A 16,671-nucleotide genomic window follows, 5' to 3' on the forward strand; every position below is an offset into this window, starting at 1 on the left:
GGTCACTTTGTTCATAATACTGATATAGTCTCATGCAAAATTGAAAGGGTTCATTAAAGAGAAAAAAGAACTAATCTCAAACTGTGTAACTAAAAGCTACAATGAAGATTCAGGAATTCAAATTTACACATTAAAGGAATTTAAATAAAAAGCAAATCAGTGCTTCGGTAATAGCTTTTAAACTATAATACCCAAATATAGTGACGGTCACCTGTTTAACCATAATATTTCAAAAGGTTTATAACTTCTGTTGCAAGGGAGAGATTTCTGTGGCTGATTTGTAGAGATTTGGCAGCATCTTTATGGTGGGAAGTGTGTGTTTGTGTGTGTGTGTGTAAGTAATTATTGTTCAATTATAAGTATATATATGCACAGCACAGATACCTATAACATGTCCCCTAACTCACAGACAAATACACTAACTTCAAATTCATAATTGTTCATGGAATGTTTGCAGAAGGTTAAAATAGAATTTTGAACCTTCTTTCCTTATTTTATATTAAAATAAATACAGTTGATTTTAAATGCTTAGCAGCTGCTTTTATCTATTCATTTTAATTAATCAAAACTTAATTGTAAGATTTCAGAACTCCCTATTAAACTTTCAAAATAAAATAATGGAAAGGTTGAAAATGTCTGGCTTTCATCAGTTTCCTAAGGTGAGTGAGTGGGGGTGAGTGAATCTATTACACCTCTTAAATTGCGATTTGTCTAATTCCCTGCACTTCGTATTCAATTCTCCCTTAGCTTTCTCTCCACCTCCTTCTTTGAGTCATTATCTCCATCCTCTTTTTTTTTTATATTAATTCCTCCTCTCTCACCCTTGCATTCTCCTTCATTTTTTTATCTCCCGTCTCCTTCCTTTTTCTGTTCCTTTCCCCACACACACCCCCTTTAAATATATTTGTTACTGGTACCTAGTAAAATATCTTCCAAATAACTAAAGGTTCTGAGAAATAGGGAGAGGAGTAGATCAAGAAGAAGGAAGAAACCAGGGAGCGTTGCTGCTGGTTTGCAATTCATTTCCATCTCCAGCTCTAGATTTTGTTGGGTTTGATATAGCTGCAGAATCACATTAAACTCATTGTCCTGGGTGTATTTCAAACTCATTCCTCTCTGCTTTTTCTCTAATTAGATTTCTCTTTCCTCTCTTACTGCAGGAACTTTCTACTTGAGTTAACAGTACAAATGGTTAACTGTAGAAATGTGCTTTCTTTTAACTTGGGTAAGAATGAAAAAACAGCCAGAATCTCACTCTTCTGCTGTCTACTCCAGGCACATTATTTCAGATGACTTGTACTCTTTAAGCAATAACAGTGTTTTTAACTGTGCAATAGATGTTTTGTAGTGCCACAGATTGGTATGGGGTGTACACACTACCATACCATGGTCTACTTGGCAATTTAATTCTTCTGGAAGGGGAACTAGGGACACAAAGTATAGCATCCGATGAAGTGAGCTGTAGCTCATGAAAGCTTATGCTCAAATAAATTTGTTAGTCTCTAAGGTGCCACAAGTACTCCTTTTCTTTTTGCGAATACAGACTAACACGGCTGCTACTCTGAAAAGTATAGCCTGCATGTCTCTTTGTTCACTTTCCTTGTTGACATTTTTCATTGTAACCTTCAGAGCTCCTTGTTCTTTTCCCATAGATCACTAATTTATTCCTCACAGGCAGTTTCTGCAAATTGCTCCAAAATCTGGATTTATACAAGCTGAAGGAAGTAGGCAAAAAACTCCAAACACTAATATTAACAATAATTCAGAAGAAGTACCACAAAACAAAACTGAATCAAAAAATGCAAAACACAGGGTCACTTTGCAGTAGTAACAGCCTATCTGAATACCAATCAAAACATTGCAGTGAAAATCAGAGTGGGGAAGAGAAGGGAAAAAAAATCTGATCACGGAAGGACAAGAATAATTGCCAAGAGCCTTTGAACACAAAAAGGTACATGAGCATCTGCACACACATTGCACATATATGCCTAAATCCAGACACAAACCATCAGGAGGATATGCCTTTCCATTTTAAAAATGTGTTTTAATAACCCCTAATAATTTAAATGCCAACACTGGGGAGACAATTGCATAAAATTTGGGGACCCTAGATTGCTTGGTAGTTCTTTTGTGCTGTACATATATCAGAAAAATAGATATTATGTATCCAACATTATTCCTCTCTTTCATGCTGAAAAGTTGCAGAGAGATTGAGATGGAGGAACACCTGTTAAAATTATCCTTAGCTTTATCATAATTTATTTAGCACCCAAAATGTCAAAAGGGAATGCAGAAAGGCAAGTCGTCATTTAAAACAGTTTGGTACTGCTATTTGGTACTGGTATTTCACCATAGGAATGTAAGAACAGCCATACTGGGTGAGACCACTGGTCCTTCTAGCCCAGGATCCTGTCTTCCGACAGTGGCCAATGCCAAATGCTTCAGAGTTAATGAATAGAACAGGGCAATTATCACGTGACCCATTCCCTGTGGTCCAGTCCCAGCATCTGGAAATCAGAGGGGTAGGGACACCAAGAGCATGGGGTTGCATACCTGATCATCCTGGTTAATAGCCATTGATGGCTATGGAGAAAGTCCAGAGAAGAGCAACAAAAATTATTAAAGGTCTAGAAAACATGACCTATGAGGAAGATTGAAAAAATTGGGTTCGTTTAGTCTGGACAAGAGAAAACTGAGGGGAGACATAATAGTTTCAAGTACATAAAAAGGGTTTTACAAGGAGGAGGGAGAAAAATTGTTCTCTTTAACCTCCGAGGATAGGACAAGAAGCAGTGGGCTTAAGCTGCAGCAAGGACAGTTTGGGCTGGCCATTAGGAAAAACTTCCTCACTGTCAGGGTGGTTAAGTACTGGAATAAATTGCCTAGAGATTTTTAGGAGAGGTTAGACAAACACTTCTCAGGGATGTTCTAGAAAATACTTAGTACTGCATTGAGAGCAGGAGACTGGACTTGAAGACCTCTCAAGGTCCCTTCTAGTCCTATGGTTCTCTGATTTAAAGGACATGGTAATATCTAGGATTATTTTGTCTGGAATTTATGGTAGAAGAGTTAAAGGGGATTTGACCAAGGTGTTTAGTATTATGAAGGATCCAGTCTAAGCCCCTCCCTGTACTATGCAATTCAAACTTGATTTGAAACTCCCAGTTTGTCTGCCCAGACCACAAAGCCCCATGATATATGCAGCCTCCTGAGGAATGCATTCTAGAATCAGTTCTGCTCCCTGGTGGCTACACCATATTCCACACCCTTAGGCCTTAAAGCTAACTACCTCCTCACTCACTCTTATATGGTCTCCATGGGATATGCCCAATCCAAGGGATGAAAAGAGGTCAGGGATAAGGAAGAAGGATGAATGTACACACTGAAATGTGTCTCCTTGTGCTCCTTTTTCTTCTTTCAATTCCAATGTTGTTTAGGTATGATTAGTCCTTACAATACACTAATAGTTTACATTATACACACTTTAGTAAGTCCCCTCCCATTCCTTTCTCTTCTTTCAAAAAAGTTTTTACTTTTCATACCTCTGCAAAATGAATGAGTAGATGAAGAGTGTTAAGGGAAAGCACTAAACTCTTCCCCCTATTAGTGCCATTAACTGAGGGAGAGGGAATGAGCTTTGAAAATGAATACAATTAAAAATCACTCACTTTGTGCAGAAGACTTAGCCTTCCTCTGGACTGCGGTTGGGATAATTTCATTTCATTTCAATATAATGGCTGTTATATTTTTTAAAAATAGTATTTTACCCAGTCAGTATGCTCAACCTAAGGTAAGGCTGCTGGGAGCACAAATCTCACATACTGTGTTTGCATTTTAATAAAGATTAGTCATGGAATTATCCAACAATTCCATGTTTATGCATTGTAACATAAAAATCAACACATCCTTTGCCTCAAGCCCTAAATTTATGCCCTCAGGTGTAAGGAAGGAATTGTTGTATTCCATTTACAGCACTACAGGTGCGGCTGAGTGCATTAACTTATATGTGTGAGTTCCAGTTTTCTTCAGGAGCAAGTGTTGGTCACTGCTGGAGGTGAAATACTAGACTATATGGACCAATGAATGGCCTGATTTGGTACAGCAAATTCTGTGATCCCATATATGTAGGCTATGTATTGCCCAAAGAGAGAATGCATTCACAACTCAAGAATTTCTGATACCTTTACTCAAGCTCAGTTGCACCCTATTCTTCGAGTAGTCTAACTAATTTCAAATAGAACAACTCACAAAATCAAGCACTACTCAGTGTAAGAGTATCAGAATCTAGCCTTTAGGTATTACACCTATATTTTCCTCTCTTTGTAAAGACAATTTACTCTGTTTCAAAGTACATAATTTCTAAGAACAGAGATCAAATTGTTCTAAACTGCTTCTGACCTCAAAGGAAGTGGTTATTTTTGGTCAATTTTTTTCTCACTCTTTTTTTTAAAGATAGACATAAAAATTGGCCTAACAACTTTTTCAGAGTCCATATAAACCCTTTCAGAGGCAGCTTCACCTGTGTCATTCTTTAACGGTTTTAGTCTGTTTAGTACTCCCTAAAGTGACTTATGTTCAGGGCACTCCTTGCATCGTATAGTAAAAGACAAAGATAATTTCTGAAACTCTTAAACTTTTGAGTATGCAATGTTTGGTAATGTTCATCCTGTTTTGAATAGCTAAGTAGTCCAACTGATATATCCCATTAAAAAAACCATGCTACAGTATAAAAGTACTTCCCTTTTCCTTGTTTATTATTCTAACCATTATATTTAATTTTCTCAGCCAATAGCACAGGATATGTATATAGTAATTGATTCATAAACCATTAAAGGCTATGAAGGAAAAACTCCCACTGACTTCAATGGGCTTTGGATCAGGCCCATAATGCCTAGCACATTACTACACTTTAGAAATAATATATAATAATATTATTTAACTTGCACTACCTCCACTTGTTTCTTTTCATTTAATAAAAACAAAAATGTAGATCAATCATGAACTTAGGCAAAATGTTAAAGACTGACCTAAAATCATTGTTTGCAATGAACACAAAACTTTTAAAATGCTAAGGATAATTTGCATGGTTTCTTAAGTTAATTTTTTAATTATTTACTTTATTTCCAGGGGCAACAAAGTAAATGATGATTAATACAAACTTCCTTCTTTGTCAACTCAGATATCCTCTCACCTGATGTAAACATCAGCAAAAAAACATAAAAATAAAAAAATCACACACACAAAACACAAAAAACAAGGAGCACAACAGCAGAAAAAGTGACTGTAGATTATATTAATGTATGAGTTTGCTTTAACATTTATATTGATTTTATTTTAATTTAAAACTATATTTATACAATGTGAACTAATAAACTCTCACTGCTGCTGTCATAAATATAAAGGGAAAGGTAACCACCTTTCTGTATACAGTGCTATAAAATCCCTCCTGGCCAGAGGCAACATCCTGTTACCTGTGAAGGGTTAAGAAGCTCAGCTAACCTGGCTGGCACCTGACCCAAAGGAACAATAAGGGGACAAGATACTTTGAAATCTTGGGGGAAGGAAGGCTTTTGTTTTGTGCTCTTTGTTTACATTGTTGTTCTCTCTTGGGACTGAGAGAGGCCAGACAGAAATCCACCTTCTCCAACACATCCTAATCCAAGTCTGCAATATTGCAACCAGTATAGGTAAGCCAGGCAAGGCTGATTAGTTTATCGTTTGTTTTATGTGAATTTTCCCTGTGTTGAGAGGGAGATTTAGTCCTGTTTTCTGTAACTTTAAGGTTTTGCCCAGAGGGGAATCCTCTGTGTTTTGAATCTGAATACCCTGTAAAGTATTTTCCATCCTGATTTTACAGAGATGATTTTTACCTTTCTTCTTCTTACTTTTTTTTTTTTTTAAATAAAACCCTTCTTTTAAGAACCTGATTGATTTTTCCATTGTTCCAAGGTCCAGGGGTTTGGGTCTTTGATGATTTTGTAACAAATTGGTTAGGATATTATTTTCAAGCCTCCCCAGAAAAGGGGGAGTGTAGGGCTTGGGGGGGGGGATATTTTGGGGGAAGATGTCTCCAAGTGGTCTCTTTCCCTGTTCTTTGTTTAAAACGCTTGGTGGTGGCAGCATACGGTTCAAGGACAAGGTAAAGTTTGTACCTTGGGGAAGTTTTTAACCTAAGCTGGAAAGAATAAGCTTAGGGGGTATTTTATGGGGGTCTCCACATCTGTACCCTAGAGTTCAGAGTGGGGAAGGAATCCTGACAGCTGCTAAGACTGCAGATATCATTTGGCTAAAAGCTTATTATACACTACTAAATAAAAATTACAGAAGTGTCTGAGGCCTAACTAAAGTAAATCACAGAATTAACCAATAATATTTCGCATCTTCGATAAAGATATGATCTTCATGTCATTAGACATTACAAGGGAAAGTAATTTGCATGCAGTGACCTTATTATTGCTCCAAGATTCATATTAGAAATATATATTAATGATCCAAACCACCTTGTTATATAAAAAGCAAATTAATTTCCAGGGGTCTCAAAATAAAATACTGTTAGTTGTACAGTAGACCCAATACATTAATCTAGTAGGAGGCAAAATGCAAATATACTGAGCCAATAATTGTGATGCTGGCTACAGCAATTACTGCAGGCTTGTGTAAATGATAGTAGTAAGGCTCAAGGGATGTGGAGGCTGTATGACTTCATAACTGTTGAATGGATGGCCCTGGTCGTCCAAACAGCTCAATGAGAGTGAGCCTATATGGAGCCCAATTTATTTGAATAGGGCTCTGGGCAAGCTCAGGGTCTGCTCCATTGGAACAATTTGCAGGCATGGGCCTACACTGAGACTTATATGAAGGTCAGTGTAACTCAGGAACCACTTAGTGCCAACTGGCATAGAATTTTACAGGTAACCCTTGGATCACCTACGTGCACAATAATTCGCCCCAGGGTGGCATGTAAGATCTCTACCAAGAGCCAAGAGCCCACTGGTCATCATAATCATTGTAAAATGTATGAATAGATAATATTTAAGAAGTTATGCCTCTATACTGGAAATGATGTTCTTAAATCCTTGAAGTTAAAGACAGATCACCAGGAAGTGACATGCCTCTGACAGGTTCCATTCAGCCAGGGTGGGAGAAGGGTAACAGATGTTTATATCACTTACTGGTCATTGTGTATTGTGTGTCTCACAATCTAAGTCTATTTTCATATGGAGTTACAACTAAGCAAGATGGCAAAATCAATAAGAGATCATGAAATCTACGGGAAGAAACACACAGCAGGAGGATGTATGGTTTATGAATAAATATCAAAGGATTGTGTTGATATCTCTGGGGTTGCAAAGAGACTTATAGGATTGTACACCTAGGGGACAAGCTGGCAGCATCTTTGTCTCATGAAAAATAGGAATAGAGCTAGACTTGGCTGAAAAATGCTGGAAGGACTTTTAGGTGAGCTCTGGTTCATAAGACATGTAAGTACATAGTTAAGTAAGTCTACGTTCTAGAACATAGGTTATGATTTTTTTCTCTATGTAACCATTTTTTCCAATATTTCTACTTGCTATCATTTGAATCGCTCTGCTTTATTAAATAAATTGTTGCTTGTTTTCACTATAAACATATCTAAGTGCTGTGTGTTTAGCTGAGCAAAGATCTGAGATGGAATTGGTAATCTGGAGTGCACGGTTTCTTTGTGAGCAGCAAAACTGTGAGTGTCCAGTGGAACAGGGGCTGGACACTTCAGAGAGATGGGCGGAAGGCTGGAACATGCCTATCACTAACCTGTGGAGAGGTGGGGCTTGGGCAGGCTGAGAGGGCAGTGCTTCTGATACTCATGGCTGATGGAGTCGTGGAGCTGACCAACAGCAGACATAGACAAGAACACTCAGACAAAGGGCAGGTTGCAGTGAAGTGCCTCACAGCTTTGCGTAGCCCTGAGAAGCATCACAGCCAGATCTTCATGTAGTGTAAATTGTTTTATCCCCACTGGCTTCAGGGCATCATTTGAAAATCCAAGGCAAACTGTATTGTCATGAAATATAGAACTATCATTCTAGATATAGAGAGAAATTTCCAATGGGGGCAGGTATTTTTGTTTTGACTGGATTTTCTTCCCTTGGGTCTTTGTACTCTTTGTGCTACAGGTGAGCATGCAAGTGTCTTTTACATCACATCTTGCAAGACATTTACACAATCACACATGCATAGCCCATGCAATATTTGAGTTATCTCCAGGCAATTTTTATTTGTCTCTACACTGATGGTCTGACTGAGTGTCCAGTTGCTGACAATCTCTTACTAAAAATAATGATAATACTGTTGTAAGACAGAAGTTTTTTAAAAAGCAAAAGATGATTTAGTAGCTTGTATGTTGCTATAGGTCACCTACATTTACACATCATGAATCACACAAGCATGTTTTCATACATATTCATAGATATTTTAATCATCTTCATGTTTGTTTATACTCATGCAAAAAGTTTTTTAAAAAAAACACATACATCACATCATGTGCTCACCTAGAGTCTGTGCAGCACCTGTCACAATGGGGCCCTGGTGCTACTGGCATACAAACAAATATTATATGGAAGGTGCAGGGTACAGCTCAAAAAGTTTTCTTACTGTTTTATTGGTAGGTAAGATATTACTTGTTTAAAACAAGTATTAACTATTCATATATACTAATGGGGAATATCACATTACTAGAAGCAGTAGTATCTTATTTATCTGTAAAAAAAAGTTAAACTACAACCAATTTACAGTACAATCTATCAATACGAGCCATCAAAGAGCCTGTTATTATTCTGACTTTTATAATAGGTGGCTGCATAATCAAGTATAATAAATAGAGAGAAACTCTATCTCAGGGACTTGGATTTTACTGGCTGATAGACCAGGGTACGCAGGCCACAATTAGCATAGGTTTCACTGTATTTAAAGCGGATTAGGTGATATTATTTTAATAAATGATTTGAATTTTGGGGAAATATATTGAATAAATTATTACAGAACTGAATATTCATGTTTCACAAGTTTTTCTAATAAAACATTTGTGAATATTTTCCCCATCTCCAACAGTCTGATCATGATTCATAGATTCCAAGGCCAGAATGGACCTTCTGTATCACACGGAGCATAGAACTGCCCCTAAATAATGCTTAGAGCATACATTTTATAGACATCCAATCTTGATTTAAAAGTTGACAGTAATGGCAAGTTCATTGTGACCCTTGCAAAATTGTTTTGATGGTTAATTATTCTCACTGTTGAAAATTTACACCTGGTTTTCAATCTGTATTTGTCTAGCTTCAATTTCCAGCCACTGGATTGTGTTATACCTTTCTCTGCTAGAGTCAAAGCCCACTGTTAAATATTTGTTCTCCTTGTACGTATGGCTAACTATTCTCACTTAAAAATGTATGCCATATTTCCAGTCTGATATAGGTGTCATCTCTACAGGAGCAGGATAATGATCCTGAGGAAGGACTGTGTTGTGGTGAATGCACTGGACTGGGAGTTAGGACACCTCAGTTCTATTCTAGACAGTGCTACATATTTCCTGTGTGATTTTGAGTAAGTCATTTAATTGCTCTGTGCCACAGCTCCAAAATTGAGATAATACTTCATCTGTCTGTTAAGAATGTAAGTTCTTTAATGTAGGGATTGTCTCTTACTATTTTTATCGCAGTGCCTACCACAATAGTTGGGGTTCCAGCAGCATAATAATAGTACTCTCTAATTCTGTTGGATGCTGATTGCCATCAATCTTTGCTAAGTTAAATGGAGTTTGTGTGTGCTTAGCACCGACACTATCTTGTCCCCAGACTTTAACTACATATGCATGAACCCCTTCTCTACTTATGGAAAAAGACATTAAGGGGAGAATATATAATCACATTTTAAATAAGTTATACACAATCAAAAAGATGTATAATGTTCTTTAGAAAAGTTGATGAAGAAACAAAATGATATTATAATGCAATAAGTTGCTTTACATGGAAATTGTATTTATGGAGTGTTTATCTCTTGTATGCCTCTCTAAGGATTCCACAGAAGCTTGTCTACTCTCACATCCAGGTGTTAGCAAGTGACATCAAAAAATCACAGCACTTTCAAGTCAGAGTGAATGCTATAGGCTCTTAACTTTGAAGGAAAAAAAAGAGAGAACATTACAGTACTGTGCATTTAATTGAAATCAATTGTCAATCAAGAAGCATGATAAACAGTAATTAAAAAGAGTAGCTGGCTGCTATGAAGATTTTCATATATTATTTTCACACAATCAAAATCCAGAATCTGAGGCCATGGCTCCAAAACAGACATCCCATAGAAACTCAGTAGTATAGGAAACCTTTTACAGTGATCCAGTGTTGTTCTACCTGTGAGGCATCCAGATGAATTTATGTCTGTTATACATTCTTCCCTTCTAAAGGAAAATCTATGGCACTTTTATAGTCAGTAGTAACAAGTACATTTGTTCCTGCTGCTTTATCTGTTGCTCTCATACTTTAATTAAACTGTTTTAATAGTCATTTTATGTAAAAATCAAAAATGGATCTCTAGAAAACTTGACAGATAGTGTTTTGAAGGTTAATATCAGGTATCTGCTGTGAATCCTACATTAGCAGTCTCTACAGCTTCCAGAGACAACTTACCTTTGTCTTTTTAAATATTCAGGTACACTTAACCCCAGCTATACTCAAAAGAAACCAGTAAAGTATTAATTTACTCAATCTCAAAAGTTGTCTGAAATGCAACTTTTGCATGAACTGCAAATCAGAAATGACACTTTTTTATTTGACTGTGCTTTGCACTTTCAATTATACATTTCATGTGTTCTCTCTCAAATGCACTCTTTCAGTAGATACTTCCCCCTGCTGGGAAAAGATCAAATTGCATGGTGCAAGAAATATGCCCCTTTGAGCAATAAGGAATTTAGATTCATTATCTGCAAATTAGTATACCAGCTGTAAAAACTATTGTGATTGTTTCTGCAGCAGCAAGATAGGTATTATAAGTATATTAAATGTGTGTCATTATACACACTGGACTTCCCATTATCAGACAGAAGTACTCTATGAAAATCTAGATTCAGTAACTTTATTCTCAATCAGTAAACCATGTATTTAAAAAGACAATATGAAGGCTGCTGACCTAAGAATTGTTTTAAGTGCTAGCATAAAAAGTTCTAAAATGCTTATGAATTTGCTTAAAGACATATGGAACTTTGGAAAATTATTCACTTTCCTAGATTTTAGGGTAGTTTACATTTGTGATGTAATATTTTAATAAGCTCATTACAGGTTTCTTTGTCTTAGTTTCATTTCAGATTTGGATACAGAATCTTGATTTACGCTTCATTGTCACTACTTCTCTTTTACATTTGTATCCAATTTAGACCATCTTTTAAAGAATCAACAATATATACAAGAAAAAGAAATAGAGAGCATGAGGAGAGTTTAACTGATTGTACTACTTCTGTTCTTGAAGTCCTCTTCAATAAGGCCTGTAGTCAATAACTAACTACATAGTGTAGTAAGAATGATAAAGTTTTAAAGTCTTCCTAATTAAGTAATTTAGCTGTCTTGAAATGCAGAAAATGTAGTTATATCACAAGCACTGATGATATAATGAAGACCAATTTGTGTCAAGACAATACTTTAGATCACAGTACAAACCTAAGAGAAATGCATCAAGTCCTTAGTGAAATGATGTCATGAAATTGATATGCCATACAAAACAGAAAAGTCAACTGACAAAATGCTGCATTATAGATATAGTAGTGGATTTAGCTGTTATCATATAAACCGAAACATGATACTTAAACATGGAAAACAAGATGTAAGGAGTTTAATGAGAACCTAGCATCTGTCTTTGTGTAAATAAAATAAGGAACCATATAAAAATCCTACCTAAAGAACCTACCCAATTGCAATACCTCATTTGCTCAATGAAATAAATCATTTTAATTACAAATCATTAAAAGACAGGCATTTCCAGTACTGAAAAATAAAATATACACCTTCATATATACAAATACAATTCTCAAAGCTGAAATTTGCCAAAATTAATGTTATAAGTTACTCCATACAATAGCTAGCAGGAGCTATTCCTGAACAAGCTTGAAAAAACTATTGCTAATAAAGCCGGGGGACAACATGCATCTCCCTATATAATAAATGTTCTCTGCCTTACTACAACAAACATATAAAACACAATCCATACTTTGCAAAGCAACTGGTCGTTGGTTATTTCCATGTACAGTAGACACAAGAGAGGGAATAACATCTTCCACAGTGTTTCATGGTCAGCGATGAAATTCTGATTTCCTTTCTAGTGTTCAACATTTCTACAGAAACCTGTGAGTGACGAGCTTAAAGAGCAACTCTGCACTTGAGAAAAGCTGCAGAAATACAGACTATAGTTCCTATACACACACTCTCTCACTAGCAATGTGCTGATCACAATTTACTTTAAATGCCCCCCACCCCCCATCTTTCCCACTTCAGAAGTGGGCATTTCTGTGAACGCTGCACTCTCTTGCTCATGTCACTGCCTGCGATGGCTAAGCCGATTAGTCATTCCTCATCCCGATAGCAAGTCTCAAGAATCTTTGCTGGTATCTCTCCCATCTGAAAGGTTTGGTCCCTCAAAAAGAAAGGTGGGGGGGGGGGGGGGTTGCCATCTGCATGCCTGCTCCAGGGCGCGGAATGCCTTGGCTGAGTCCAAGGCGAGGCGCAGGATTCCGGTTGCTTGTACATGGCAGCACACGTCCCCTGGCTAAGAACACAGCAAGGCAGCGTGAAAGAGGCGAGACACACGCCAGGAGGAGCGAAGTCTTACCTTCAGCCAGGAGGCGCATTGCATGAACAAAGGACGGGTCCAGGCTGTCCTTCTCTGCCATCAGCTCGGGCAAATATTTCTCCTGCTCCATACTACCGCTGCTGCTGCTGCTCTGCACTTGGGACCGTCTGCCTGCCCTAGGTGCTGCTCGGATGCAGTGGCGTGGTGGCTTGGCCGACTGCTTATTGTTGCCTAATTCCCTCCCCCCGCTCTGTGCACCTGGGCTCTCTCCGCTCCGCCGGCACGGACCTGGCCTGAACTCCACCGGGGTGCCCTGCCCTGCGCTGCCCCTCACAGCCACCGCGCGCTCCGTGCGTGCCTCTGCTCCTTCCACTGAGGTACAGCCTGGTCCCAGCGGCCTTAACTAGAGAGGCGGGAAGAAGCCCCCCCCTCCCCCCCGCGCCTACCTCCCCACCCCGCTCATTGGTGGCTGCGCGCTGGAGGGCGGAGACCCGCAAGGCGGCGGTGAGCGGCTGCTGGCTCCGGCCCCTGCTGCTGGGGCGGCGGGCGAGGTGCGGGGGCTGCGCTCGCTGGCCAAGGTGCTGAAGCAGCGGGCAGGACGGAGCCGCCTGGGCCAGCAGCTGGGGCCGCAGCACCCAGAAGGCGGCGGCGGCGGCGGCGGCGGGGGGAGGAAGGGGGAGCGAGCGAGGCTTCCTGAGGCTCCCTCACACCCGCAGCGCGACATAGGACGATTCCCAGGGTCGCTCTGAAGCCCTGGGTAGCCCCTGCCCTCCGCGGGCTAGGCTCTGGGGGAGCCCGGGTGGTAGGTGTCCAAGCGGGGGGGGGGCGGGGAAAGGATTTACGGCAGCAAAAGCGCTCCCCGCCCTTTCGTCCCACACTCGCGCATCTCCCCGCGCCGAGTCACAGGAGGGACGGGGAAGTTTGACTGAGCCCAGCCGCCCTCTTCTCCCAGGAACTTTTTGCGGGTGCCAAGGAGATGCGGCACCTGGCCCAGCTGGGCTTAGTTAGCCCAGAGCCCAGGAAGGGGGAAGAGAAGGCGGCTTGGGGAGCTGTTACCTGGGCGAGAGCAACTCCCTTGAGACTGCGAGCGGCGTGTCAGGAGCAGGGCGCGCGCGGCTGCTTAAACGGGGCACAAACCGCGGCGTCCCGGGGCTCGTGAGCACAGCGGGAGGGACAACGCCCCGGAGATACCCCGCGGCGCACAGGGCAAGAAGGGGAAGGCGACGCTTCCCTGACAGCGGCCCCTAAAGCTCCCGCCTTCGAGAATGAAAGCGGCTCTGCGATTAAAGTGGCTGCAGCAAGAGTAAATAAAACGGAATGTATTGTCACTAGAGATGAACATTAAGTAAACTAGAGTTTATAGTAATTCACCCCCTCCAAAAAATTATTCGTAAACAAAACGTTAATACATGGAGAAAGATCCCCGGGGCAATTTGAACCCGAGTGAAATTGCAAAAAACGACATTTTCTCAACACTCCTGTGTCTGCTTTTGCTCAGCGTCTAGGTGTAGCTCCCTTTGCTTTTGACTCAAAATATTCTAATTGTATCAGTCAAATGACCAAACACCCTGGGTGTACTAATCCTGTTGTGGAGTGAGAGAAAGAGGAAGCAAATGTAAAAGTATGGACTGTAAATCTGTCAGCATATCCCCAGGGTTCTGGAGTCATTATAACCGCCATGACCGAGAAACTTGAGCTACCATGGCATCTATACCGCAAGACAAATGCAAATAGTGTTTCCACACCTTCCCTGCTATGTGTTCATAGTTGAGGGATTACACTTATTTACAAGAATATATTCAAAATGTCTCTCTGGCTCACGTGTTATTGTTTCGAGATTCTTCTTGAAAATTTTGAATTCAGAGTTTGATTCAAAACACTTATGAAACAGGTCATTCACTGATAATAGGACTGTGTCAACCAGGGTGAGTGATCCAATCAGACTATTTCAGATTGAAAAAAGAAGGAGGGGGGAAGAGAAAATGAGTTCTTCTCTTTTTAATAAATAAATAAATTAATACATAATAACAACAACAGCTTAGAACTAGATTGTGAGCCCCTTGCTTCTGTTGGTCACTATATACCCCAAAAAATAGTCTTTGATTAGTTTATAGACTTATGGAAGATGGCATTACAGGGTTAATGCTTTATCTAAGAATGTCACACAGTATGTATAGCTATAAGGACTTAAATGGCTTAGAACAGGGCTAGTCAATAAATAGGTGGGCCACAGGTCAAATCCATACCACCAGGTGCTTTTGAATTCATCCTGCATTTATTATTGTTGTTATTTTTTGTTCTTTTTTGGTGTCTGAACGTTGACTATACCGTCCTAAAGAATAATTGACGACCCCTGGCTTAGACCTACCCTACTAAGAGACCATCTTTCTCCTCATGACACATTGCCACCTTTACATTCATTGGAAAAGCTCAAGCTGGATTCTCCTGATTCAAGAAAGAGAAAGAGGGGTGGTATCAGGGGGCCTTCAGTGCTAACCTATGTCCTCCCCACTCTGAAATAGCCCTGGTCTTTTAGCCTTTAGGACACACTGCAGGAGTGACATAGCCAGTGGGCTGCTGCAGAGGGTAAGTTTTGTTGGGAGTTTGATCTGTAATGTAGAGGAGTTGTGTTCTGCTGGCTGTTCAATTTTACTTGTTCCATGTAATTTATGGAAGGGCACCTAAAGCCTTGATGAGATTACTCTTTGAACTTTTATACCACTCTAAAGTGACCTCAGCCAGTAAGAGCTTAAATCACATTAACTTTCAATGATACTTAAACTGCTAAGTCACTAAGAGGCTTCTGAAAATTTTACTTTAAATCTCATTTTAAAAAAATATTTCATGAAAGTCTGTCAGACATGACATACAGATTTCAGATGACATTTTAATCATGAGGTGACTGCTTTGCTAGTTAGGAGCTTGGATGTTTGCTATATCCACTAAAAATCAAAAAATGTATTTTACATTTGTTTGGTTTGTTGTTTCAGATTAAGCAAAGTGTTTCTGTGTTTTAATAAGTCTAATAAAGGAGAGATCACAGCAGACCTCTGAAAGAAGCAGAGGCTCTAAAAGATCAGCAACAATAGTTTAATACTTTGAACACCAGTGCATGGATTTACTATCCCCTTACACTCTTGTATTGATAAGAGAGTATGTTAAACCACCATCCTTACTGGTGAAAGCTTTATGATTACCTATAAGTGGTAAAAAAAAAAATCTAATTAAATCATAAAACGTGTCCACCTGCCCTCATGGTTTTTTTGGGGAGGAGGGGATGGGGGGGCTGTAAGGAGGGGGAGTCAGTATTAAAATTATAAATTCTTCTTAGATATGTAAAAAAGGGTTTTCTACTTGCAGTTTAATGTCAAAAAAACTGTATAAAAGGGGAATCATTTGAATGATTACAGCTAGAGATAAACATTCCCCACTTACTCTTAACAAGAAGCATTACTCCAAAGTAAAACTGTGATGACACTGATTGATCCTTGGCACACCTACCCTGTACTCAGTTTCCTGCCCCCGGGCTTCAATTCTTGAACTCAAAGGACAGCATAGGTGTGTATATGTCTGCATGTCTCCAAAGCTTCTGGTTACGTATTTTAAAAATTAGAATTAAAGTTCCAGAAGTCCACTAATAATATATAGCAGCATTAGCTACCTAATTAGATTGTCATTAGAAATAAAAGAGTTTTTAATTGATGGCCTCCATTTCTGGGTGTCAAATTTTAGGGCCAAAATGTACACTCACATGTATCTGAGAAAATATACAGTCCTAGTTGTGCAGACAAGTTGTTTGCCTGAGTAGTCACATTAAGGCTTGTCTCTCTCACCAACAGAAGTTGGTCCAATAAAAGA

The 16,671-nt window shown here is 39.3% G+C and overlaps 1 protein-coding gene across 2 annotated transcripts in view; it reads right to left on the reverse strand.

The window, feature by feature from the left end:
- Positions 1–12,943, reverse strand: part of KHDRBS2 (KH RNA binding domain containing, signal transduction associated 2) — a 573,690-nt gene extending 560,747 nt beyond the window's left edge. For both annotated transcript variants that reach the window (XM_077811602.1, XM_077811603.1), the window contains exon 1: positions 12,853–12,943. In XM_077811602.1, coding sequence (XP_077667728.1) covers positions 12,853–12,943 — 91 coding nt within the window. The remainder of the gene's footprint in view (positions 1–12,852) is intronic.
- Positions 12,944–16,671: the final 3,728 nt, after the last annotated feature.

This window comes from Eretmochelys imbricata, chromosome 3 (assembly GCF_965152235.1).
Source record: "Eretmochelys imbricata isolate rEreImb1 chromosome 3, rEreImb1.hap1, whole genome shotgun sequence".
NCBI classification, from domain to species: Eukaryota; Metazoa; Chordata; order Testudines; family Cheloniidae; genus Eretmochelys; species Eretmochelys imbricata.